Source organism: Sinocyclocheilus rhinocerous, unplaced genomic scaffold (genome assembly GCF_001515625.1).
Source record: "Sinocyclocheilus rhinocerous isolate Xijiao unplaced genomic scaffold, SAMN03320098_v1.1 scaffold584, whole genome shotgun sequence".
In the NCBI taxonomy this organism is placed as follows: Eukaryota; Metazoa; Chordata; class Actinopteri; order Cypriniformes; family Cyprinidae; genus Sinocyclocheilus; species Sinocyclocheilus rhinocerous.
The window spans coordinates 3,380,829-3,408,316 of NW_015630348.1; the positions used below are offsets into that span (position 1 = coordinate 3,380,829).

A 27,488-nucleotide genomic window follows, 5' to 3' on the forward strand; every position below is an offset into this window, starting at 1 on the left:
CAAGATGTTGCGAGATACCTGGGAGTGCATCTGACCTTTGTTAATTCACGTTAACAGAAGAAACGCTTGAGGAGATGCACCGGGAGGTGTACTTGTTTTAATACGTCGGAACAATGATAGCATCTGCCTTGTGGGCTTTGTGTTGTTTACCCACAACCCAGTTAGTCTGTGATCTTGAGTTTTAATTTCCACAGCAAAGAGGAAACAGGAGATCACACGTTCACGTTAAGGCAAATTTGTTTTTATTTTATTTCTTTTCTTTTGGTTCTCTCTCTTTTTTTTTTGAAAAAAATCTAGTCTACTATAAGACAATTGGGAAAAAAAGGAAAGCCCAGAGAAAAGGCAAGATTAAATTATAGCAAGAGCACTGGCATACCTTTACCCAAAAACAACAGAGTGTTAAAGCCTGTGGTCAACATATATTTCAAACAAGACCAGGTCTGAAAATTACATGGTGGCCAGAAGGACATTTTTCTTCTATTATGATGAGGTCACTGATTGTCTTATTGACATAATATTGCATAATACAAGGTGTAGCCATGATTGTCGGAGCAGCACCAGAGTTCTGGTGTTAGTCAAACAGAATTAGAGGCAGAAGCCTGCTGCCCATGATCAGCGTCTGGTCGTCTTCTGAGAATCCAGTCCACATTTACCCTCAACAACTTCAGTCACTTCTTCCAATTTAGCACAAATTTAGTTTCGTTTCAACATGTCTCCAGCATCCACTCTGTTTACTTGTGGAGATGCCGCTATTAAGAGACTGTGCTCTAGATTCATTGGATATAAATCAATAGAAGGCGAGGAAGGAACGGAGGCCATGGACAGCTGACTACATCAACTACAAATAAATACATTTTTAAAATCTACCTAAATGTCACAGACCACACCAGCTGTGATCTGAAAAACAGTCGTGTAAGGCATCAGTCGAACGATATGTGGTCGATACTGGGTAAAAGTATGACAGCGTAAAGGCAGAAACCAAAGGACATAGCATTTATAGCACGTACGCTCTGTAAAAATGGCTTTAAACACATCACAGTGAATAAGAACAGCATGATAGCTCAATCTCATAAAGCTACATTCAGATCCCCTTATATTGAAAAATAGATAAAATATGAAAGGTGTGCGGATTACATGGAATGCTTTAAATTGGAAAAATACAGCAATACACACACATACTGGAGTCTTATGGGTAAAACAGCCCTACATACTGCATACTTTCCCTCATTTTTGCATTTGTTTAAAAAAGACTTTTTATACAGAATTTAGAAATTCAGAAAATAAATAAATTTGTGGCCATAAATTGAATCTTAGTTGTATATTATATATTTATATATACTGCGTTCCATTTCATATGAACAAGATTATAATGGGGAAATACTTTGCAGATGATTTTGGAATTTGTCACTATGTTCTCTAGTCTGTTACTATATACAAACAAAGTCTACTAGAACTGTCTCTTTGGACAGGCAATGCCCATTTCCATAAAAGCGCAGTGCTTTTAAATTTGTGTGTGATGAAAAATAATAACCTCTTCAGTTCTGATGGTATGAGGGGGATGAGATAATGTCATAATTCTGTTTTAAAAACAGAGTGAATCATACAATCTTCCCCTTCAAAACATCACTTCCAAAACAAAGCATTAACCACCTAGGCACTCTTTCAGTCTTATTCCAATAGGCATCCTTTTGAAGTTCACTAAGATAGCTACATAGGAAAAAACTAAACAAATGTTTCTCCATATTGTATGTCCTAAGCAACTGAGTGTGTGTGTGTGTGTTTAATCCTAAAGTCAATGGTGTGTTGTTGGTTTCTTTTTGGCTTCCCACCAACTCCTCCTTTGGTCCCTCAGCTGGATAAAGTCTTTGGATTTGTCTATGGAGATGATAAGAGATAGAAACATCTCAACTGGCACATATGGTGGGAATATCCCTGGTTGGAGAATGGCTGCTATCCTTATGGGAGTTTGGGAGTGACGCAGAGCAAACCAAAGAGCTTTCATCATGACATCATGGTCGGTATCCCTCAGAGTTCGAATTTAGGCACAATATCACAATAACTTTGAGTAAACAACAGTCTTGGGGGTCAACGGCCATTCTAAACAATCAAGAGCAATAAATTACAGATAATCTGCTCCACTGAAAAAATCCTGTATTTTTTTTTTTTCACATGTTGGTCGATTGTGTCCACATTCCCCTGCTTTGGCCACTAGTTTAGGTCTCAGCCGGTTCCGCCTTGACCTGGATGAAGTGGGATGCGGGTATCTGCATGGTGCCCGGCAATTCCTGCAGACCTTGAGAGCCTTCCAACAGCTCTTTAGCTTCAGGCTGTGGATGCAGAGCCACTTCTCCTCTCACTTCTAGCTCCTCCACAGGGGTCAGGCCCTCACTAGGGCTGCTGGCCAGCTGCGAGCCCACGTCCGAATGTCCGTTGAGGGTCTGACCCAGCTCCTGACCTGCATTGTTGATGATCACAGTTCTGTAGCTCAGCTCTGCCACTCCTTCCTCGAGGTCATCATTGCCGTACGAGGCCATGCTAGGGTTGCTGTTGACCAGAGACTGGAGGTACTGCGGGTCTAGGATCTCCTCCTTCACCTGCAGGCCTTGAAGTTCACTGGGCTTCAGGACAGTGGCGATGACCGTTCCGGGCTGCTGGGCCACGACGGGCTGCCCGTTGGCATTGAGGGTGACCAGGCGGGTGATGCCATTAAGAGATCCGGCTTGCTGTGGCGTGGTGCTGATGACCCCTCCACTGGATGAGCCCAGAGTGGACACGAGGAGCTGCTGGGTCTGGATGCTGTCTGTGGTCAGAGAGGCGGTCTGGATGGTGAGCACATCTTTACTGCCAGGGCTGGTGGAAGGCACAGTGTGGAGAATGACCCGAGGCGGCGAGGCACGAGAGAAGGAATTCCCATTGGTCAGAACAGAGGACAGCGGCAGGGTCTGCAGGGTGACTGGACCTCCTCCTTGAGCTCCTGACGTGAGGACCATGGGAAGAGAGCCTGGCATATGTATAGTCCTGAGAGAGATAGAGGGGCATGGGGTTATAAGCAAGAACACTTTAGTTCCAGTATAAGGAGAAGAAAAAATGATATGGCAGCCAGCTGTCTTTCTGATAAACTGTGGAACACACAAAATACACCTTTTTTAAGTTGAAGAAGCTAACCTTATGATACTATTGTTGTTAGGTTTTATTTCTGATTTAAAATATATTACAGAGATTACAGACAAACAAAATTGATATCGTGGCCACAAATTAGGAACACGTTCCGACAGAATATTAATTTGTGGCTATGTTGTACTAATTTTGTTCTCGTTTTAGCAAAATTGTGGCCACATTGCACTAATTCATTTCCTTGTTTTAATTTAATTAAATTGTGGCCATGTTGTACTAATTTGTTTCCTTGTTTTAGTTAAATTGTGGCCAAATTGTACTACTTTTGCTCCCTTGTTTTAATTCAGTTAAATCATGGCCACTTTATACAACTACAATTCCTTTTTTTAGATAAATCGTGGACGAGTTATACTAATTTGTTCCCCTGTTTTAATTTTGTTAAATCGTGGTCACATTATACCATAATTTAACTAAAACAAGGAGACAAATTCTTAATTTGAGGCCACAATATTTTTCCCCATGCCATTTACAGGGCTCTGTAATTTGTGTTACTGCCTAAGAAAAGTGTTACAAATGGCTCACTTATAAGGTCCATTTTGGTTATGATGCAGCTGCCTAAGAATGTAGCTACCTATGTAGGCAGCAAAGACAACCGATTTTGGAAAATAGCTTGTGTTTCAACAGTGGTTTTAAATTTGCTTGTGTGTGTGTGTGTGTGTGTGTGTGTGTGTGGCTGTCTGTGTACGTAAAACGCCCCTCACCTTACAGAGTGTGTAGATGCTGGGACAGCAGCACCTTGATTTGGCTGAAGAACATGGATGGTCTGCACCAGCTGTTCTGCTTGTTTTCCATTGCTGTTCAGCCCGGGACTCATCTCTCTCTTCACTGACTTCACCTGTGTGCTCTTCCCCTGCGCACGTGATGAACCGCGGCCCACTGCCCGTCCGTGAGGAGCGGACCGTTGCCCTCCGTAGCCAGAACTGGCGTCGTCCCCTTGGCTATCATCCTCATCAATAATGACCAGATCTGAGGGCATCTCCTTAAACTGGTAAACAAGCCTCTGTCCTTCAACCTTGGCCAGTATACCCCTCTGGTAATAGTACCTAAAAGAGAGCGAGAGGAAGGGGGAGGTCAGGAAAAGCAATTCCTCTGGCATGATTGGTCCCTCTGGGTGAAGTGTTTGTAACCTTTGGCTCACCTGAGCGCTCTGCCCATGGTTTCGTAGTTCATATCAGGCTTGTTTTTGTGCTTGCCCCACAGCTTGGAGACAGCCTTGGAGTCCACCAGTTTAAAAATGCCCTTCTCTCTCTGCGTCCATTTGATGTATTTGGGACAGGTGTTTTTGTCTTGCAGCAAGGCCAGGAGGAACTCCCACAGGTAGATAGTATTACCTACAAAAATAAGGGGCTTTTATATTCCTTTGTCGACTCATTAAAAGTTTAGCTTAAGTTTATAAAAAGCTTAAACACCTTTCATATTTCACACGTGATTCCACAGGTCTTATTTAACAAGCCAAATTGGCAGAGGTGCAATTATTGTATTCTTTCTCATAACCTTAATAAATCAATTCTCCCTTCATGGTAGCCCTACACCGGACTGGAAATTAATTAGAGGGGCCTGGCACTAGATTATTCTTGTTTGTCGTGCGCTTTGGCCAGAAGTGGTTAAAAACAGCTACCCCGGCAATGTGAGCTGGAGAGAGAACAGACCGGCGTGTCAAGGTGATGTATATGTATGCGGCCGGCCTCCACTCTGAGCTGGGAACGGGACTCATGCATAAGGGGCCTCTATCAGGACAGCATCGATGTGCCCTCCAGCCCGCTATCACTTTTAGTTCCCTCACAAACGCAGCACTTTGAGAGCACCTCATCAATTAAGCAGCCGCAGCACTGCCAGCAAAGCCCCGGTAAGAGCAACTCATGATGCATGCGGGGGAGACAGAAGCGATAGTTTCCAACTTTTTCTCCTTTACTACCGTGCACCGATCCGAGGTCGTGCTTACCTTTGCCCTCTTTGCTCTTCTTCTTCAACGGGAGAGTTGGATTGGTGATGGGGGAGCAGGGCCGCACTGGTCTTGGTTTGCGCACTGCAGGATGATTGCAGGAAAATAAATACACATAAACATGAATTAAATAGATTATATTTTTAAATAAAATAAAAAAAAGCATATAAATAAAAAACCTGATGTATTTGGTTATCTTTTGAACATTTTTACATTCTCTTGTCTCATCTTTAGTTTTTAGTTTTTAATATAATGCAGCAAAAAAAAAAAAAAACATTAAGGTGTACACTGCCTTCTACTGGAGGATAATGGTACCTTTGCTTTTCCTGGCAGGCTTGGAAGGGTTCTTTTGAGGGATCTCATCCAAAGAGGACGTCTCCTCGTCAAGGGAAACATCCATGCAGCCGTTTGAGAGCTGCTCTGGACGCAGGGAAATGTAGGTCAGGTCTGATTCCAGCATATTCCCGTATGTGTGAACTACAGAAGGGTAGAGGTCAAGTATGAGTATGTGTTTATAATACTGTTTGCTTAAACGCAGGCAAAACTGAAATGAGAAATGGTATCAGTATGTGCTAACTGACTGAAATATACTGTGTTTTTTAAGTAGTCTCCCCACAAACATTTCTAAAAAGAAAAAAATAACAGCACCATGTAAACAGACAGTGAGTCATCACATACTCATGCGTTTCTCATCCAGGATATTATTGGGAGATTCCATGTTCAGTAGGGCCTCAGCCGCCTCGATGGTCTCCATATTGTCCTCTCCACCTGAGACCTGGGTCTCTACTATGGACAGAATATATATTATTCAAGTGACAAACACTAAGATTTCACCATCGTGGTTTTCATTTTAAATGTGCTTGGCAGTAGTTTTCTGGGATATTTAAATAACAAATAGATAAAGTGATTTGTGAAGCTGTCCATTACGGTTTTGTATATATATATATATATATATATACAATACTTGTATGTAGGATGCATTAAATTGACCAAAAGTGATAGTAAAGACATCTATTATGTTACAAAAGAATTCTATTTCAGATAAATGCTGTTTTTCTGAACTTTCTCCAAAGAATCCTGCCAAAAAATATATCATGGATTCCACAAAAATTATTCCACGAAAATGATTTCTGAAAAATCGTGTGACACCGAAGACAAAATTCAGCTTTGCCATTGCATGGAAAAATTGCATTGAAAGAAAGAAAGATATTACTGTTTTTACTGTATATGTATAAATATAACCTTGATGAGCAGAAGAGACTTAAAATCTTACCAACCTCAATCTTTTTAACAGTGCATATACTGCATATAAACAGTGTTATGGATTGTTTCAGGTGCAAAGAGTACTTTTTTCCCCATTTTCATGAGAAAGGTTTTCAAAAAAACATCATGCTGCTTATAATTGTGGTCACTTATTGGACTCACCAGAAAGCCCCACATCTCCCATCATGTTCTCTTCCACCACATCCTGAATGGCGTCCACTATGATGCCATTAGTCACCTCATCTGCCTCCAGTCCAGAGTACACCTGCATGAGGTCGGCAGCGGGCACCTGTTCCACAATCACTGCTGGGAAAACTGAAGGGTCGTCCAGCTGTGGGGGAACAAACAGAGAGATAAATGTGCCATTGATCTAAAATCAACCGTCGTCTGATGCTTTCAGCGGAAAGGCAGTAAAGTACACCATAATTGCTTTAAAACACATAAATTTGCCCCTTCCCTGCAGATGAAAGCTTCTAATCCACAATCGTCCAGGTTACTTATAGTCACAGAGGCTGCAGCTAATGGCCCATTCATAATGGCTTTAACCTGAGCCAGTTCAGTCACTTGGTTGGACTCTTACTATGCGTCAGAATAACAATAAGGCCAGAGACTAGCCTGTGCGGTATCATGTGAGTAAATGACGTGAACGCAAACACACCACAGTTCCAGTAAGGTTCTTATACACATGACCCTGTTTGCTCCTAGGGTCATGAGCTTCATGCCAAAAACACCATTTCAGACTTCCTTATTTCCACCAGCATTCCTAAGCAAGGGTGGAGATCACATGGGGGGAAAGAGGAAATAGTTGGTACTGGACTATAAAGCCACAACCGTTCCTCATCCCCCACCACAGTCAATACAGCCAAAATATACCAAAATACGTCTTTCTTCCACTCTTTATGTTTTCCTACTCTTATAGAGAGTCTAGACGAATCGGGATTATTAGTAAGAGCAATTTGAAGGAAAAAAAAACACAATCCATTTCCAGGGAAAACTGGTGTTGAAGATAGCATCACTAAATGAGTGACGCTCTGTCTGTCTGTCTGTCTGTCTGTCTGTCTGTGTCTGTGTGTGTGTGTGTGTGTGTGTGTGTGTGTGTGTCCAACTGAATCTCATTAACTGGATAGCAGCTCTCATTATGCCTTTGGCAGACGATATGTGCAAACAAGGCAAAACGTCAGAATATGAGTGAACAGAGTTTGACAGAGCGGGAATAATTCAAGAGAAACTGCAGTCTGATCGAAGTCTAGTGACCTTTATTCTGACACTTGTTAGAGTACCGTTTAAATTATGCAACTGTTCATTGTGAGCTTGACAAGTGACTGCCTTTCCTCGGGGACTACATTTCATGATTTATTCTGCCATTTTTAAAATTACTGAGAAGACGTGTTCACGCATGCGTCTGTTGTGTTGTGTAACCACTAGATGGTAGCAGATTGCAGTTTATCACCTTTCCAGTTTTGCAATCGTGAACAAAACAAGAACAATATGAAAAGCACGTTCGGGGCCAAAGAAAATAATCTCACATAAGCGCCAAAAAAAAATATATATTAATAATAATAATACTTAACAATAACTGGTCAGTGTAATACAGTACTTCAGGAATGCTTGAAATACTGTCTCCTTGCAAACAAGATTGTGAAACACGTAAGCTATCTTACATCTTCCTTTGGCAGGATTTTCTGTTTTTGTTCCATCATCCTTGGACTATTTGCTGTTGTTATGGCATTTTCCCCAGAGAGGTTTGGATTTTCAAATCTCAGTTCAAGGCCAGAATAATTAATTCAGTACAGTTTAACACAAACTCTAAACTACTTGAAACAGATTCAATGGCGACACTTGAATTTAGCTACTGTTTAATTTGGACATAAACTACCGTTGAACATTTAGGTCTGTAAGATTTTTTTAAATGTTTTTGAAAGGAGTCTCGTTCATCAATGCTGCATTTATTTGATAAAATACAATAGAACAGTAATGTTGCAAAATATTGTTACAATTTAAAATAACTGTTTTCTGTTTACTGGCCATCTGCAAGATAGTTTATAAAATGTAATTTATTCCTGTGATGGCAAATCTGAACTTTCATCAGTCATTACTCCAGTCTTCAGTGTCACATGATCCTTCAGAAATCATTCTAATATGCTGATTTGCTGCTCAAGAAACATTTAATATCATCAATGTTGATAACAGTTGTGCATTCATTGTGCAACATTGTTGTGCAACATTTTTGTAGAAATTCTGATACTTTTTTTCAGGATTCTTTGATAAATAGGACGTTCAAAAGAACAGCATTTATTTGAAATAGAAATCTTTTGTAACATTATAAATGTACTGTTGATCAATTTAATGTATCCTTACGCAATAAAAGTATTAATTTCTTTCAAATAAATAAATAAATCTTACTGACCCCAAACTTTTAAATGGTTGTGTACACCAAATAAACTTTTGATTTTAGCATGTCGTTTATCAGTTTACTTGGAGAAGAGTTTTAACTAGGCTAGACATACACTCTGTGTATCCCACAAGCCCTGACTGCTTATTAAGCAGGAAACTTAGTCTTGCTCTGCATTTGTCCACGTCCTCCCTCTCATCCTGCTTTACTGGGGAACTACAGACGTCAGATATCAGGATTATGCAAAAAAACGTTGGTGATCGGTTTACATAGCCTCTCTTATACTGCCTGACAAGTAAATGCAAAATAGCAGAACATGCCTATATGAGTCTATACAACGTTGAAATTCAGAAGTTATTGCATAAAATCCATGCTATTTGTCAACAGACCAATTTATGCATTTATAAGCATGGCATAAAATCAGCTAAATAGCTCTGCCCTAATAAATGTAAGATTCCAGTGTTAATACAGCTCTTCATATGCCAATATCTCAATCTTGCACATTAGTAAAAAGAGTAAAACTTTTCTGTTTTTAAAACCCAAAGACTGCCATAAAGCTGTAACATCCTTTTTTTCACAATAAATCAACCACATTTCTAAAAGGGAAACATCAGATAAAGATCAGTCATTTGCATAGTTGAGTTCCGTGTTCCTAAGCCCGATAGCATGCGGTGTGTTCCACAGTTACACTCTCTTCTGCTTTACCTGATGCCAGACGTGATGCTAACCCACTGATGCAATACAAGACCCTCCCTTGCAATGTTGGAGACAAGCTTTTGGATGATTCTCAAACACTGTGTACTAAGCAGGCGTCATGCAACAGGTTTTCAGCAATAAGTAATTAATTTGTTGACCACTAAAGCTGCACAATGTCACGCCAATGCAGCCATAGGACATGTATGATGTGGAGAGAGGAGAAAAGAGAAGTTATGCAAGCCTGGCTTACATAAAAAGTGATTTAATATACTGTGGATGCATTAATACAGTCTGATAACATGCATGTAAAAATGCTTTAATACAAAAAAAAAAAAAAAAGCATTTGTTGCATAAACGTGGGCACACAAAGAAACACTGGCAGCCAAACTTCATGTAAGTGGATTGAAGAAATTTTAAGATCAATGTCTGACATACACTGCCATTCAAAATTAGCTCACCATTTGCTCACCAAGGCTGCAGTTATTTGATAAAAATGCAGTAAAAACAGTAATATGCTGATTTGGTGTTCAATAAACTTTTCTTAATTATAATCAATATTGAAAACAGTTGTGTTGTTTATACTTTTTGTGGAAACCATGATTAATATTTTTCAGGATTCGTTTGAATAGAAAGGTCAAAAGAACTGTATTCATTTGAAATAGAAATCTTTTGTAAGATTATAAATGTATTTACTGTCTATGATCAATTGAATGAGTCCTTGCTGAATAAAAGTTGTGCTTGTTTATATAGTAGCGGTGAGATGTTTGATTAATTATAGTTAATAAAAGCTCTACGTTGTTATACACAAATTGACTTAAGTAGGAGTTGTCTCTGTTTACTAATCTAATTATGCCAACTGATATGATTCCTGTGGTTGGTATCTCTCACCCAATATATTGTTATGCTTTAAATTAATTTCAGAAAGTAGTAATCATGTAATTTAACTTTAAAATACTATGGTGATCAGTTGTAGCATCCTGTATTTGATGTAATCACTAGTGGAATTAAAGGTTTATTAAAAAATTTAAACACTACCATCAAATTACAGTCTCATTCCACTATTTTGTACTGAAAAATTAGAGCATTACTAAAAATACAAGTATCGGTATTAGTGAGAACCAAAACTAGGTGTCAATACTTGCACTCAGTCTCTAAAATATTACCTGTGCATCCCTATTTTATACAACCCTACAACTAATTTAACTTAGATGCACAATAATATGCAGATCAAAAATCAGCCCATTCTGAAAACCTGACTATGCTAAAAAAAAACTGTTTATACGAGAAATTATTTTGTTTTGACATCAACAGTAATTCACATGAGGCATGTGCATATGCCACTAGAATGTTGGTAAAGGTGTTTACATGCAAAGTGAAACTGGGGTAATGGGTAAAAATCTAGCTGTGCAAGTTTTTGTTTTTTGTTTTTTGCTTAAAAAGTTCTTAAGCAAAAAATCTTTGTTTTAGATTTTTTCTTTTTTGCTTAAAAAGTTCTTAAAGGGGTCATATGATGCGATTTCATTTTTTCCTTTCTCTTTGGAGTGTTTCTTTAGCAGGTTGTAACACGTTATGTTGTATAAGGTTAATGAGATAATCAGTTTAAGATTGTGGATATAAATGCATTCAGCAACTCCGGAAATCTGGATCTAGTACTTCTGCTTCTGCTGTGTGCAGTAGCTGAACTCTGACACGGTGGCTTAATATCATTTCCCTCCCATTACAAGTCGACTTGACTTATGGGGATAATTATTGACTCTAGGTCCAGCACGGCTAATCATTACAGTCCACACAAGCAGCTGGACACATTTCACAGCACCCATGTGTGGAAAACCCTGAACACACAGTGAGAAGCGTCAAGGTTTGTTTTGCACAGTCCCCGAAAAAGCAGCTCTATTGTTTTACGTGGGAGTCAAAAGATATCTGAGACTGTGGGGCGACTAGTAGAGCTTATTTATGATGGTGTGGTAATAGAGTGAGGGGGTTTAGGGAGTGACTTAGAAGCCAGTGTCGTTTCAAAACAATAGTAGACTTCTGGGTGAAACAGGACTTGCACGCTGCAACAAGTTGAGCAGGTTAGGCCTGAATCTAGCTTTCAGTTCTCTTTCAGTCTGTAAGAGAAGAGGCATGGGGTTCGATAGAAGACCTGTCACACTTGATCCATTCACCTGACTGCACAAACACACACTTAAGATGAAGATCAGGATTCTGGAGTCATCTAAACTCAGAATATACACCGATCAAGCCAAAACACAGCATGACAGCATGCTTGCATACGCACGTACTATACAGTGGCCTAGAAAGTATTTGAATATTTTTGCCACAATTAAATATGTATGAAAGTATTTGCATGGCCTAACAAATAAAATAAATAAATATATTAAATAAATAAAAAAAACATTTTTAAACTTGGGTTTCAAAATGTGAAATGATAAATACACTAACGTTCAAAAGTTTGGGAACAGTAATATTTATTTTTAAATAAATTAATACTTTTATTCAGCAAGGACACATTAAATCAAACATGTTTAATGTCACAAAATATTTCGATTTCAAATAAATCCAGTTCTTCTGAATTTTCTAAAAATTAAGAAAAAACGGAAGGAAACCAGTTTCCATAAAAAAAACACTGCAAATGCTTTCAGCATTGTTAACAATAAGAAATGTTTCTTGAGCACCAAATCAGCAAATTAGAATGATTTCTGAAGGATCATGTGACGAATAGAGCAAGCTTTGCATCACAGGAATAAATTACATTTTAAAATATATTCAAATATGAAAAGAGCTATTTTAAATTGTAATAACATTTCATAAACACACTGATTTTTTTAATCAAATAAATGCAGCCTTGGTGAGTATAAGATACTTTTTTCAAAAAAGAAACTTTTGAATTGTAGTGTATATTGTTCAAAAACTTTGGCTATTTTCTGGTCGTTTTAAGCTTTGCGGAACATGTTTACTTTGTGACCTTGAAAAGAACTGACATGACTTAAAACACAACTTGACTTGAAACAGTGACCTCTGGACCAGTTGGTAAAAAATAGCTCAGAAAAGTGAAGTTCTGTGTGAAGCTCCAGCAGCATTTGTTTGCAAATACCACTTTATCTGATATATTGTATCTAATGCAATCAAATTCAGACGTCGTAAGTGTTCAGATACTTTCTGGGGCTACTGTATGTAACATAACTAGGCATCCTGAGGCTCAAATGCTACCTTTATTCCCAACCAGGTTTTCGTAAAAGAATACAAACACACTGAGTTCAGACTGACTGGCTATTCCTACATCTCAGTCTTTCCATCTGCGCACTGCCAGCAACCCACACAGTCATCTCTCAATCCTCTCCTTGCACTCTTAATTTTCCACCTTCATCCCTCCCTTGCCTTCATGCCCGGGATCAAAGGCGCAGACCTCCAAAAACCCAAATCCCCTCCTTGAGACCTGGCCTGTGAAGCTGGATGGACAAAGACAGTTCCTAAACATAAAGAAACTACAAGTTGACGTGCCTAATAACAAAGATTTCTAGCACCAAAACCAGGGTTTTCAGGTCAACGATGAAGAGCGGTTTTGTTGAAAACAACAAACGTGACTGTGATGTACCTGATTGATTTCATCCATCCCATTACTGGCGAACTCAAAGACAAGCTCGCTGGACTGGACCGCAGTGGTCATGGTGTTGTAGGGAGAGAAAGGGTAGGACACAGGCTGACAGGCAGAGGGTTCCTACCCCTCCACGCACTCCCCGGACCGCTTCGCTCCACACCACACCCCTCGGCACAGGAAGCACTCTGAGGCAGGAACACTGCTTTCACAAAATCAGAGGCACTGTTAGGTAAAAACAGAGTTCTCTTTTTTGGTCCTGCACGCTTCTGATTTTTTTCCTCCAGATGACAGTAGAGTGGCGGAGGACTGCGTGATGGAGGAGGATTCTTCTCACTACAACTGCGTCTGGGGCATCTAAACCTTCAAGAGAGAAACAGAGGAAAAGGAACATTAGGAAACTGCGACTGAGCAAAATGGGCTGTGTCACATCATCAGAGCGAGAGAGGGCTGGGATGGCCGGACGAGCCTGAGACGGTACCGTTGGGACTGAGACGAGGGGCTAATTTTCTGACTCTATGAAGCATTTGCTCACTGCTGGAGAGACTTTCGACTCACCGATCTCATTTTTGGCTTCGAACCACACAAAGCTGCCCCAAAGTCAGACTCTGAGAAAGTCTGGCCAGGCAAAATGAAAATGGAAATGGGCGAGTGGAAAATAAACTCCACTTTCCAGCAAATTCATCATGTATATGTATATGCATACACTTAATTTCGCAATGAATACAATTTTTCACACTGTACATTGTAATGTTGTCTAAATTCACATTTAAAACCATTAATTTGAGTTTTTAATGTTTTTTTCAGCTTATATGTATAAGACAGAATTTACATATTGCATTCACACTATTCTTTTTGCGGATAATCAACATAAATCAACAAAAGCTGGAAAGTGGAGTTTATTTTCCACCCATTTTCATTCTGACACTTGGTCTACAGGGTTCAGATGTAATATAAGTGAACCTCTTCAGTGGCAGTGTGGAGGAAGGGGGAGGGGCATGGATTGCCACAGGATATGAGATCAGCCAGCCTGATCAAAGGGGTACTGTAAACAAGGTTGGGTTATCAGTCACATGAGTGAAAAAAGGCCCAGAACACACCCTCATCCAAAGTCCACATCCACTCCGCACACTAAAGCCAGCTAAACTACAGAAACTCAAAAACACAAGAATCACAGGCCGTTGAGAGTAAAGAGTACCCTCTGTCCGGCCCTGAGGCGGCAAGGAGGAACAGGAGGGAGGGGCTGCAGTCTGGTTAAAGATTAAACGAGAGCAGTGGGAAGAGGAGAGGTGGTTTGGCTGAACCACTGAAGGGGGGTGTAAAATGGCAGCAGAGCAGCCCATGTCTCCTCTGTGGCAGGGTGGGGCTTGTTTGCTTTGAAAGGACAGTGTGTGTGTCAACAAGTGCATACCAGGTTGAACGGTGTCTGGGGGGGTTGGGGTGCTGGAGGGGGTGGGGGAAGGGGATACAGTGGTCATGGTGTTGTAGGGAGAGAAAGGGTAGGACACAGGCTGACAGGCAGAGGGTTCCTACCCCTCCACGCACTCCCCGGACCGCTTCGCTCCACACCACACCCCTCGGCACAGGAAGCACTCTGAGGCAGGAACACTGCTTTCACAAAATCAGAGGCACTGTTAGGTAAAAACAGAGTTCTCTTTTTTGGTCCTGCACGCTTCTGATTTTTTTCCTCCAGATGACAGTAGAGTGGCGGAGGACTGCGTGATGGAGGAGGATTCTTCTCACTACAACTGCGTCTGGGGCATCTAAACCTTCAAGAGAGAAACAGAGGAAAAGGAACATTAGGAAACTGCGACTGAGCAAAATGGGCTGTGTCACATCATCAGAGCGAGAGAGGGCTGGGATGGCCGGACGAGCCTGAGACGGTACCGTTGGGACTGAGACGAGGGGCTAATTTTCTGACTCTATGAAGCATTTGCTCACTGCTGGAGAGACTTTCGACTCACCGATCTCATTTTTGGCTTCGAACCACACAAAGCTGCCCCAAAGTCAGACTCTGAGAAAGTCTGGCCAGGCAAAATGAAAATGGAAATGGGCGAGTGGAAAATAAACTCCACTTTCCAGCAAATTCATCACTGGCCACTTAACTTTGTCTCACTTTGACTCCTGTTTACCCTCTGGGATCACTGTTGTAAAGAACTGTTCCATTACTCTGTCACTCTGTATTCAATAAGGATGCACAATATATCAGTGTCATATCAGTTATCATTCAATTATTTAAAAAAATTAATATATTTTAAATATAATTTTTAAATATTTAAAATATATTCGGGGCTTGTTTGCTTTGAAAGGACAGTGTGTGTGTCAACAAGTGCATACCAGGTTGAACGGTGTCTGGGGGGTTTGGGTTGCTGGAGTGGGTGGGTAAAGGGTATAATGGGGGCAGATAGAGAGAATAGGAAAGATAGGCCCATGTGGGTGGCAGGGAGGTCAAACAAATGTTCTGTTTAGCTCGGACTGTGCCCAAGACCCCTGTAGCAGCTGGAGTCCCATAGTCAACATGGGGCCTCGTATGGCCTTGTCTCTCCGGGAGAGCAAGGAACAGGATGAGGTATGCCATGACAGAGAAACCCAGCCTATTATTACCACTAACCAGACGGCCCCCCCAAGAGCCCTTCGGCCCTGCCTCCCTTCCCACAGCATGGGGTCAACATCTGGAGCACCCTGCTGAAGGTTCCCTCTCCCTGGCTTTGGTCAAGACAAGCTCTTTGAACCAATTATTTATTTTCTTGCCATCACAATGCTCTGGGAGTTGCTACGTGGTTGCTAGGGTGTTCTGAGTGGTTACATCAAATCAAAAGAATTTGATCAAGACTTCTAGGTAGGGTATATTAAAAGAGATATTAAAATTCTATCCAAAACCAATAAACCAACAATTACTGTATAGCTTTATGTTATGACAGATAACCAAGAAATGGCTCATATTATAATTCTAAATTATTTTGTCTAAAGATTTTAAAAAAGAAAATGTTATAATTTACATTATAATGTACAGTATAAAATATGGATAATCATTTTGAGATTTGCTAAAGATTACATTTAACAGTGTTATGTTAAATAAAAACAGATGAAATGAGCCTGTAAAATTAAATATCCAATATCGGCCCATACATATGTAATATAGACTACAGTTCAAAAGTTTGGAGCCAATTAGATTTTTTGTGATTTTGAAAGAAGTCTCTACAGTAAAAATAGTTACAAATAGTAATAATATTTCACAATATTATTGTTTTAATATATTTTAATATATAATTTATTATAATTTATTATTTATATAATTTTCAACGGTCATTACTTCAATCTTCCGTGTCACATGTCATGATTTTTCAGAAATCAATCTAGTATTTTTATTTGATGCTCAACCAACATTTCTTCTTATTATAAATGACGAATACAGTTGTGCTTAATATTTTTGTGGAAACTGTGATAATTCTTTAATGAATAGAAAGATCAAAAGAACATTATTTATTTGAAATAGAAATCTTCTGTAATGTTATAAATGTTTTTACCATCAATTTTGATCAGTTTAATGCAAAAAATATATCTATCTAATCAGCTGATGCATCATATATGCCTATTTTCGTTTTTTTTTTTTTTTTTCACACAGAGAGATGAGGCTGGTGGGGAGCAAAATCGTGCAAATCTGTGATTGCGTGCATCACGCCGCTTCTCCACGCTGATTCCCAGTGGTATATAACGAGACCTCGTGCCAGGCACACAGCAAGTGATCTGCGCCACCGTGACTGCAGCCTGGGAATGATACAAGTGGATGCGACAACACTTGCCTTGTCCCAAAACACGCACATGCAAATGGGCCAAAACAAGGGCCTGCCGCACGTCATCCAGAGAAGCCGAGAGGGAGGGAGAGTTACTCAGTACTCAAGACTTCAGTAAGCAAACACTCTCCAGGGTGGGGCTCGCATGGAATCACTCCATGGCTGAGGTCTGCCAAGGATACACGCTCAGCAAGCAAGGTAAAACTATGAAATGTACATGAAAAACGCCCGCCCAAGTCTCTAACTGTCCTAATGCAGCAGCTGGTACGGGTCTGGCAAAGCGCCTAGTCTGTGTTGTCAAAACAAGTAAATATATAGCAAGACGCTGACTAAAATGTTGGATGGAATAACCAGTTTTGAGGGGAGAATGATTTCGAATGAATACATCTTACCCTGTTGACCCCGTCGACCCACCCGCCCCTGTAGAGTCCTCAACTGAGCTCAGTGTTGACCATGAAAGGAGGTAATTTAAGCCAACCAAATGACTAAGCCATGAGTCACCCTGACAATGGAATTTAATCACGGGGCAAGCAAATTCAAACATGAATGATCATCTAACGTAGGTGAGTGGTTTGAGGGGAAGGATCATGGATTCAAGATGTGGTATGCTCGTGAGTTGTCATATTCTGATGGCGTCACAGGGATTGATGGAGATGGAGGTTTTGGAGAGGGCGAAGTCGTCTCTAGTTACTCTGTGGGGAGTGATGTCATGGCAATAGTGATGTCAACGCATGTGAGAAAAACTAGTCTTGAGTGCCTCTCAAAATAGCTTAGGATACTAGGGCTTTCAGAGAGACACTGACTAAGAGAAAGCAAGAGGAATGTGAAGCTCTTTTCCTGCTTGGTCAGGAAGGAGGACTGGCATTCCTGGCATTTCAGAACATGCCAGTCTCGAGTGTTTCAGCGAAAACACAGTCCACAACGCTGGCTCCACTATAAAAATGTGACAGTAAAACTCCTCCAGTGAGCTAGTGAACATTTATGTGTCTTGTGAGACATCTTAAGGCTTTGGTAAGGTCCCCACTTACCAAAGGGAAGAGAAACACTGAGGGTGGAATTATGCCAACAGCACCCTTTCAATCAATATGATGGACAAAGCCTCTTTTAACAGGGTCATCTGCTTGACTCAGCAGAACATGGGTGTTTTTAGCTTAGTTCCTGTGAGTGTGAGGATATGATGCTTCAACTCAAGTAAAGTCCTGTAATGCTGTGATAATGGGACAAACTCTCTATGGTCACAGTCATTTAACAGCCCTGACAGAAGCTACTATCCTGCTGCTGCTTTATGTCCAAGTGATACAAATAAAAAAAAATACAATTTTGACTAATATGCTAACACTATATTAATATATTAATAATAATATACACTACCATTCAATACCATTTATCGTTTTTGTCATATATATTCACCAAGGCTGCATATGTTTGATCAAATAAAGTCAAGACAGTAACATTGTGAAATGTTATAACTGAAAATAACTGATTCATAATTTAATATATTTTAAAAATAAATTTATTCATGTGATGGCAAAGTCAAATTTTCAGCAGCCATTACTCCAGTCTTCAGTTTCACATGATCATTTAGAAATCATTCTAATACGCTAATTTAGTGCTCAAAAAACATTTATTATTTGAACAATAGAGTAAATATTAAATTGGCAACGTAAAAGCAATGCTACGTATGATTATGAAACCATTTAAGAGCAGTGATTTTCACTTTTTTGTATTAATATAGTTTTTCTTTTGACAAATTTTCCAATTTATTGTCCCATATATCGATATTCAAATTAGACGTAACCGACTATGTACACATTTATACTACACCAAGGTGGCCATTTTTACCCAAAAGCACATCTGTCTGTTCATATACGCATCTGCATTACCGCAAATGTTCTTTACTAAGCGTGTGTGCAATTATGACAGAGCATCCGAATATGCACACCCGAAACCAGCCACTTGTCAGTAAAAAAGGCGAAGGTACCAAAACGAGTACTGCAGAAAGACTACAGCGTACATTTCTTTTAAAATATCGGCACTGGTATTTGACATTCTTACAGTGCTCAAAAAAGCCTATCTTTTCTTTCTCTTCCTCTTAAAGTGATGTGAAAGTATCACCATCACACACCCCTTTGTTGGTCACAGAAGTGGAGAAGAGTGCATTATACATTAGGGAGAAAGGTCAAGGGCCTGTGAGGTAAATGTTTGCTAATTCAACAGAACAATAGAGACTGCAATTAATGAGACTAGCATACAAGCAACTCCCACTGCCACATCAGTCTACAACAACACCACATAGCAACTTTTGCTACAATAGTCGACAATTCACAGTGTGCATTCTAATACAGATCCCAAAAATTTTTTGAGGATAGAAGCATAAGCCAGGTAAGATTTTAAAAAGGCCATTATAAAAACTAGAGCAACCTTTGTGAAGGAAGGGGGATGAAGGCAAAAGAAAAAAGAAAGGAAAAGAGAGACAAACACGTTGCTTCGAGAACTGCTAAAACTGAGACAGAAGAAAGGCTTTACCTTCTGCTACCTTTGCAGATGAAGCAAATTTAGTCTCATCTCGCAAGTCTTGTACTTTTCCACTCCGCCTCGAGGCGCTAGAAAAAGTCTAGGGGCCCACACCCACCTGAGACAGGACCTGTTATCATTGAGCATGGAGCTCAGCGCTCCAAACATTGGAGGAGGCTATGGAGGAGAGACTGAGGCCAGGTGAAGGCAAAATCCCTGCCACTAAACTCATTAGGGTCTAAAGACGCTTGTTTAAAACCAGTTGTGTTCATCTTTGCCAGATGGAAACTTGTTTGAGGAGATGACAAAGAGCATCCACCCTTATGGAAATGTGATTAATGGTTTTCCAAACAATTTTAAGATGATTTAAATTGAATGCTGAAATGTCAAACAACCACAGTTGTTCAGTTTAGCTGGTGCTACAAGTTAGGATGTTTTATTGCCTAAAATTATACAACTTACCCTATGAAATGGGTTACCAGTTGGTCAAACTTTAAGCCATGGTAAAGGAACTCTTTAAATGCAAAGATAAATGCAAAAGGAAAGAGAACAGCCACAACTGACCTGTGAATCTTGCAGTGACAGGAAATGCATCACTGAGCAGTCGGTTTCTGCTACTTCCTGACTGTTAGACCACAAACAAGCGAACACTTCTCTCTCATTTTGAGAGTGGAAACTTCTTCCCCTTCCTCTTAGACTCTGTATTTCTCACTTTTTTTGTGTTTTCGACATGTTCGAATGTCATATATTTCTATTTAGTTGGTAACCACTATAAGAAAATAATAAAAAAATAACAATGACATTGTGGCACACATCTTGCATAACAATTGTTATCATTTTTGCACAAAAAGATTCTAAAGGCCCCCTACTTTTACACTGAACACTCAGATCATGCCACTCTTCAGTGGTTTGCTTTTGAGAAGAACAAAACAAGTCTAGTTCTCAGAATTCTAAAAACGCATCTTCAGACACCTTCAAAAAGCTTCACTTATCATCGCAGATATCATTTCAGATATCACACTACTGTGCTGATACCACCACACGCACAATCAGACATGGTATTATCAACTAAAACCATCAAATCAAGACCTCACAAACAACACCAATCTCATGATTTAAAAATACATACATTCAGTGACTTTAAGCAAAAAAAGAAACTGACTGTTTTACAGACTAAATTCCATGTAGTATGGGTGTTGCAGACTAGGGTTAATTACTGAGAAAACAACATGAGGAACAGAGCTTGGTGCACCCTTACTCACTTCCTCTCTCGCACATCTCACATTGAGGCTTCATCTCCTGCTACTAAACGCTTAGCATTTTCCTCTATGTGAATGTAGTGTTCTCAGGCATTGGTACAGATGCTGATGGGCAAGGGCTGATGTTTAAAAATGTAAGCAGATTATATCTTACCAGCAGCGAGCTGACCCCAACTGATGGACTTCTTAAAAGGCACATGGTGTGTGCTACAAAATGTTACAAATGTTCTTCCCTGTGATCTGTTTCTACTATGTGGCAACAGGCCGCACACCACAGATAGGAACACACGTCAGACTTATGAAAACAGGACAGGAAATTGCCACAGGGGCTAAAAAAGACAACAGTTCTTGCTGTACTTCAAACTTTGAGGCCCAAAATGTAAAAGTTATCCATTTCAAATTCTGTCACCTACAAGTGCCAGTATTTGCAAAACGGTATCGTGGCATTGGAATGATATTATGGATGTGCTGATGTAAAAATTCTGTTTGATACCAACAAGCGGATAATTATTTTCATGTCATGGCTGATAATAGACAAATGCCTGATATTGAAATTAAATTATTTGTCTAGATAAGTTAAAAATAATACACTAAAACTAAAATCTGTCATCTTGATAAAAAAAAAAAAGTGAATTTATAGGGATCACAGAACTGGAAAAACTGATACTGGCAGTTTTCTAAAGACTAAGTTTAAGTGAGTGTTAGATGACAGAAAAAGGTAACGTCAGTATAAAAATAGAGAAAATGAGCAATTTGTCTAGATAAGTTAAAAATAATACACTAAAACTAAAATCTGTCATCTTGATAAAAAAAAAAAAAGTGAATTTATAGGGATCACAGAACTGGAAAAATTGATACTGGCAGTTTTCTAAAGACTAAGTTTAAGTGAGTGTTAGATGACAGAAAAAGGTAACGTCAGTATAAAAATAGAGAAAATGAGCAAGCACAGCTAAATATCTAATATTAATGCCGATAAAAAATATCTAATATTACGATTTTGATTGGAAAAGTGATATCTTATGGTAAAGTAACAATGTTGATTGCATGTACTGTAAACATACAGCTGTTTCAATATGACGTGCTGGTTAAAGAACCTTCCAGCATCTAATTGTGAGGATCTTTTGCACAGTATCTGTGCTGCCTCCCGCTGCATATGCAATATGAAAAACATTTCAGATATTTCGGTACAAAGACAAAATGTTTTGGCTTCTACGCAGGAACAATTCAGAGCATGACAAGACTGGAGAAACTAAGGGCTTTTAGCCCGATATTGACTTCAAACTCAAGTTTTTGCACCTCCCTCTCACTCACAATCATCTGACCACGTTTAGAATCTGTCAAATCTGTGACATATTAAACAGCAAACCTCACTCTTAGCTAAAAAAGCTCTCATTGCTTCATTCTCTAAATGATTTAGTTTCTAAAATGATATCTAGAACATCTGTCTCACACTTTAGTAAATAAAAGTCAACTAACTTCAATATACACACTGAATTCAATGCCAGTACTGTTGAACCTGGTAGAAATCAAGGCATGTTAACTGATAATGCCGCTCTTGATAAATGGGGACGTTCCAGCTCTCCTGAGGCTGTATTTATCATGCTTTCGTCTATGGCGACATATGCACTCTTGTGAAATAGCGCCACCCCCGCCATCTTGACTCACCCATCCCCAATGTGTTTACACTCATACCAATACCAACATGTCACAGCATATGTCTGTACAAGGAGGGAAAAATACACCCGGAATACAGCAGCAAAACATGCCTGCCTTGCACCCGCAAGCTTCAAAATAAAATTCTGGGAACCCTAAACAGCCAGTGACGACACGGCTTGCATGCTACCTTTGATAAGGCCATAGTCATCACAAGGTTTTCGCTAACCGTAAAGCAGTAAAATTCAAAGTTCACTTTTCACTTCACTGTCAGTGAAAGAGAAACTAACTGCACTTTGGTAATACTTAAAGTTCCTTTCTGGGCGCTCAAGGCCTTGCAGAACAAAAAGCATACGTGAGAATCAAATCTCTTGCCTGAAATCATAGCTAAACATCTCCAAGCTAGGGGTACAAACAAACTGAAGCTGGCTTTTAAATGGAAATAGCATTCCAAACAGGTCTGGACACAAACTTTGAGAGGTGTCCACATGGGCAAAAGCTGCACTATTAGGACTGTTCAAGATCCTTCAAAATATTTTGACATTTAAAGCTAAGATTTAAACCTTCATTTAATTTTAACCGAACTTAGGTATTTAGATTTGATAATCTTTTAAGATATTTTATTTGTCGTATTTTTAGATGCAATGTAGTGGAACAGTAATAGCAAGCTTCTGAATACTGCTCTATTTCACACACACACAAAAAACAAAATCAAGCTGACTAAATTCACACCTAAGAACTGGCATCTAAAACTGATTGACGTCATTTTCCTAAATACACCTGAATTAACAGGTAATTGGAGCAACCCGTATCTGTCTCTGTATTTATCTAGCCTGACAGGCATTGATAAAATCATCAGGCTCTAAAACAAAAGTCACACTAAGTCATACACTCCTAGCTGTGGGGCTGGCACTCCTTGAATATAATGCATCATAAAATAATTTATAGCTCACACAATTGGCCCAAAATAACTGCCATTCATAGCATTTATCATAAGTTATGTAAGGTTTGCCTTTGGCCCTGTGGAGCTGCAGGGGCCGTGTGCAATATGTGGCGTAGTTTTCATTTCTAGTCACGTCATGTGGTCTCGACTATGACAATATGTAAGACTGGCTGCAACCTGAAAGGAGGTCACTTACATTTCCATAAAGTGATTACATATCAGTTAAATGGGATAAAGCTGCAGACTAAGTAAAAAAAAAAAAAAGTCAACCTATATTCAGTAATAAGCATTTAACAAATTATGAAATGAGACCCAGTATATACTCAGGGCTGAAATTAATGCATAATCCAACCAGATAATTCACATTTTATCTACAAAGTAGCACAGGTTTATTAAACTTCCAAACAAACTACTCTTACCAACCTGGTGTGGTATTGTCCATTATTCCATTGTGGTAATATATGCTGTTATTATTTTGCGAGAGGCTGATGAGTCCACAGTACAGTAAGTGATATGTTTAGACAGCTTTCAGATCCATGCTGGCTACTAAATCCCATGGGGAGGGTGTATAGGAGGACTTCTCTTTTAACCAACTACTGACTAATTGCATATAATTATTCAACCCATGATCCGAGTCTCCAGCTACTGTTGCAAAAGTCACATTTTCATGTGCTGAATCAGAATAGCGTTCTCAATGTTATGAGACATAGTACATACATCAATAATTTTCTTAATTACACAGACAGCATGTACTTTTGATACGGTACTTATTTACTGCTGGAAATGTTTGAATGAGCTGATGTGAATGTGTGCCTGGGCTTCACCTGCGCAGCTCATAACCTGCGGAATAAACAGCACAAAGCAAACACCACCGTAATAAAGACACACCACAATAAAATAACGCTCCCCTTCCCCCATCCCTCCATTCAAATCTCTCAATACAAGAATCAAGAGAGGAATAGAGCGATAAAGAATAGCTGTAATGACTTTTAGAGATCAGTGATGGGAGAGAAATTATGCGTTGCCATTTAGTTGTCGTTGTTTGCCGGTTCGTGAGGAGGCGGGATGCAGATGCTGGTGGTTGGGTTTTATTCAGGTCAATATTTGAGAGTGCCACCGTTTGCTCATGATAGCAACGAGATGAGAAAAGCCAACAATAATATGTGAGGCTGTAAATGAGGGAGCTTAAAAAGAAAAAAATCTACTTAAGCAGATAGTGACAATATCCTGAAATAAGTCCAGAACTACAAAACAAACAAGTGAAACATAGTTAGTGAAAACACGATTATCCATCAAATCAGCAGAATCTGATACTAAAGCATTTGCACTCACTGCAAAGTACCAATAACAAGGCACTAATTTGTGCGTATGCAATAGACAGAATATCTCTTGAGGACTGTGAACACTAAATGAGACTCACAATGAAAATGTAAACAAGGAGTGGCTGTTGCCAAGAAACGGGTTGCGAGGTCACCTATAGCATGTTGAGTGATATGACACAGATACAATGAGTAGTAGTTGACATTTAAGGATGAAAAATAAAGCCAGAAAACAAGATGTATAATGAAATGTATAACATTTTTAAATGTGTGTGTGTACATAAATAATTGTTTAAAAATAAATAACTATTAGTCTACTGAAATAGAGATGAAATAGAAATCTAATTTAAGTGTATTAATTAACATTGTTGAAAGCACATCAAATCACTTCTATGTTAATCATAGTATAGGTTTAATTCTACCTTCATAGCAAGCCCAATGTCATATGGCAACGATCCTTTTCATTTTAGATCTTACAAAAGTGCAAATTATTTTACATAATTTTTATTTTAAGTGTGAAATGACTGGCCATACAAAATGTCCGTGATATTTATGTACATACAAGGTTATATATATACATACAAGGACAAGTCACAAAATAAAACTCATTATTATAATACTAAAAACCTTTAAACAATAACTACCCATAAAGTAATGCTGTGAACACAACTTTTTGGATGTGGGGGTGGTAAACTGTAAAGTTTCCATGGGTCTTCCAGAGTTCTGGAATTTAAATTTTCCACCGCTAAATATGATACTGCTGCAACCACCTTCCAACCACACTCAGTTAAACAGATAGTTTTTCCGTTTTTTTAATGGATTATTTTAGTCAGACCCATAGGTTGTGATGTAATTACAGAATTTGTGAGTAAACTTTCCTCTGGCTGATGTAATGCATGACTAACTGAGGATGCTGTGTTCCTAAACTGGACACACTTGGACCTATTAACCATCCAATTATACTGCACCACCAACTTCCATAAATCTTAGCCATTGAAATATCAATGTCATTTAAACGTTGTCTGCATATACTAGCCTAAAAGATTTTTTTTTTTTTTATGTAGTTAGAATCTCCTAAAGAATATATAAATGCTTGGACATTTCCAACAGCTTGAGCATCATTCAGCGATTATATGATGCTGAATTATATGAACCATCTTTCACATCATTACCATAGATCCTAATTTTAAAAAAGTCTCACATTGAACCATCAGAAACTAACACATTTTCATTAACAAGTCTTTTTAGAGCTGTGACTTGTGGTTTAATGTTCTGTTAAACGCAACCGCCCACAGCTTGTTCAAAGCCTGTGTACGTTTCTCTAAAACGCTAGATACTCGCTTAGCTGCTCACCACACGTGTTGCTCTAGAGCTTGCGAATGGTCGCTTCTATTCACAACTTTTAAACTGTGAAGCTCTTTGTTTTCAGAGTCTTTGTGAGCCTGAATTGCATGTAATTGCATTTAAAGGCTGTTATCTGCCCTGAGCTGTTCCTATGAAAAGCAATGAATTGTCATGACGATAACCAGTCACATGTCTGACCTGCACTCGTTGTTTACAAGACAGAATATTAGACAGAGGGGCTGCCCCATCTCTGTATATGGGAGGTAACCACTTGTCCTCATCTGGTTGATCTCCTAAGTACTTGTTAGCAACACAAGCATACATACACCTGTGCAACTAAAGCTCTAGATGAAAACAACTATTCAAATTCAGTGTCTGGGCCCAAGCATCCAGGACTCTGGATGGATACTCAACACTAAACTGGTGTCAGCAGTAAATGTTTTTATTGCATGGTGCAAATGGGAATATGTCATCCATTTCACTTTGAGTCTGGAAGGGCGCAATGCTGCCAGCATTCCTCTTAAAGGAGAATGCCAGGTGGCTGACATGATTCAAAAGTAGCGGTACACCAGGTTACAAACAGACAGAGGCCCCTCTATCAAAAGAGGAACTTGCAACTGCTTTGAAAGGGTCATATGATGCGATTTAAATTTTTCCTTTCTCTTTGGAGTGTTACAAGCTCTTGGTGCATAAAGAAGATCTGTAAAGTTGCAAAGACAGACGTCTCAAATCCAAAGAGATATTCTTTATAAAAGTTAAGAGTCAGCCACACCTACCTAAAACGCCTCGTTCTAACACGCCCCCACATATCTACATCACGATGTGGGAAGATTTGCATAAAGCCGCCCAAATGTTCACGCAAAGAAAGAAAGCGTAACTTTTATTCTCGCTGTAGTATTGTTGCTGCCGCCGGCGCCACTGCCATGTTGTGGAGTCGCTGTGTGCTTTGTTGTGAAAGCGAAACTACTTTGTTTGGCCTTCCAAAAGAGGACGATATCCGCTTCGTCATGCCTAGAGCTGATCCGTGCTGGGCACTGAGGAATTACATCAACTTCGCGCTGTGGATCGCCGGATCAGCTTTCACCGTGGACGAAGCGGAATCCAGCCCAGGGTCCGTCACATGTGGTTGCCGCTCATTCGTCGCATCCGCCGGGCGCGCCGTTCTCGACCCCTGGACGAAGCGGAGTCCAGCCCGGAGTCGTCACATGTCCTTCCGGACGCTCCTTCGTCGAAATCGCCGGCCGCGCCGTTCTCAAGCCCCCGCCTCTGCTCACTCTAACCCTCCGGCCGTTCCTCACGCTAGCCCCCGGCCTCTGCTCACTGTAGGCCGCCGCCACTCACTCTAACCTGCCAGGCCTCTGCTCACTGTAGGCCGTGGTGTGTGACGCGTTGTGAAAGCGAAACTACTTTGTTTGGCCTTCCAAAAATGGACACGACTAGAAATCAGTGGTTAAGTTGTATTTACAACACTGTTCCAGAACACTTCAACCCAAATATTCAGATGTGTGCAGCACATTTTATGGATGACCGTTTACTGATCCTGGGAGAGTAGACTACAATGCCGGCTGTTCTGACTCACAGACTGTAAGTACGCTTTCAT

At 39.7% G+C, this 27,488-nt stretch overlaps 1 protein-coding gene and 1 long non-coding RNA gene across 4 annotated transcripts in view; both read right to left on the reverse strand.

The window, feature by feature from the left end:
• Positions 1 to 284: 284 nt before the first annotated feature.
• elf1 (E74-like ETS transcription factor 1) lies at positions 285 to 13,426 on the reverse strand. 3 transcript variants are annotated; one of them, XM_016552484.1, is made up of 8 exons: positions 13,063 to 13,426; positions 6,542 to 6,710; positions 5,795 to 5,899; positions 5,432 to 5,593; positions 5,117 to 5,200; positions 4,313 to 4,505; positions 3,876 to 4,217; positions 285 to 3,018 (listed from the first exon to the last, which is right to left on the reverse strand). In XM_016552484.1, exons 1-8 carry the CDS (start codon positions 13,132 to 13,134, stop codon positions 2,214 to 2,216), a joined length of 1,932 nt encoding a protein of 643 aa, XP_016407970.1. In that variant the 5' UTR covers positions 13,135 to 13,426; the 3' UTR covers positions 285 to 2,213. The 3 variants fall into 3 exon arrangements, with proteins under 3 accessions (XP_016407970.1, XP_016407969.1, XP_016407971.1); XM_016552483.1 differs by having other exon boundaries at positions 5,795 to 5,902; XM_016552485.1 differs by lacking the exon at positions 5,795 to 5,899.
• A 1,113-nt stretch (positions 13,427 to 14,539) lies between these two features.
• LOC107740151 (uncharacterized) overlaps positions 14,540 to 27,488 on the reverse strand; it is a 17,925-nt gene continuing 4,976 nt past the window's right edge. The window contains exon 3 of the long non-coding RNA XR_001640061.1: positions 14,540 to 14,831. This is a non-coding gene — a long non-coding RNA (uncharacterized LOC107740151). The remainder of the gene's footprint in view (positions 14,832 to 27,488) is intronic.

Coding starts and splice junctions, on each gene's coding strand:
- elf1 (XM_016552483.1), bottom strand. CDS start 13,134: ATGACCACTGCGGTCCAGTCCAGCGAGCTTGTCTTTGAGTTCGCCAGT. Junction 5,594..5,794: donor CCTGGATGAGAAACGCATGA/GTATGTGATGAC, acceptor ACCCTTCTGTAG/TTCACACATACGGGAATATG. Junction 3,019..3,875: donor GCATCTACACACTCTGTAAG/GTGAGGGGCGTT, acceptor TATCTCTCTCAG/GACTATACATATGCCAGGCT.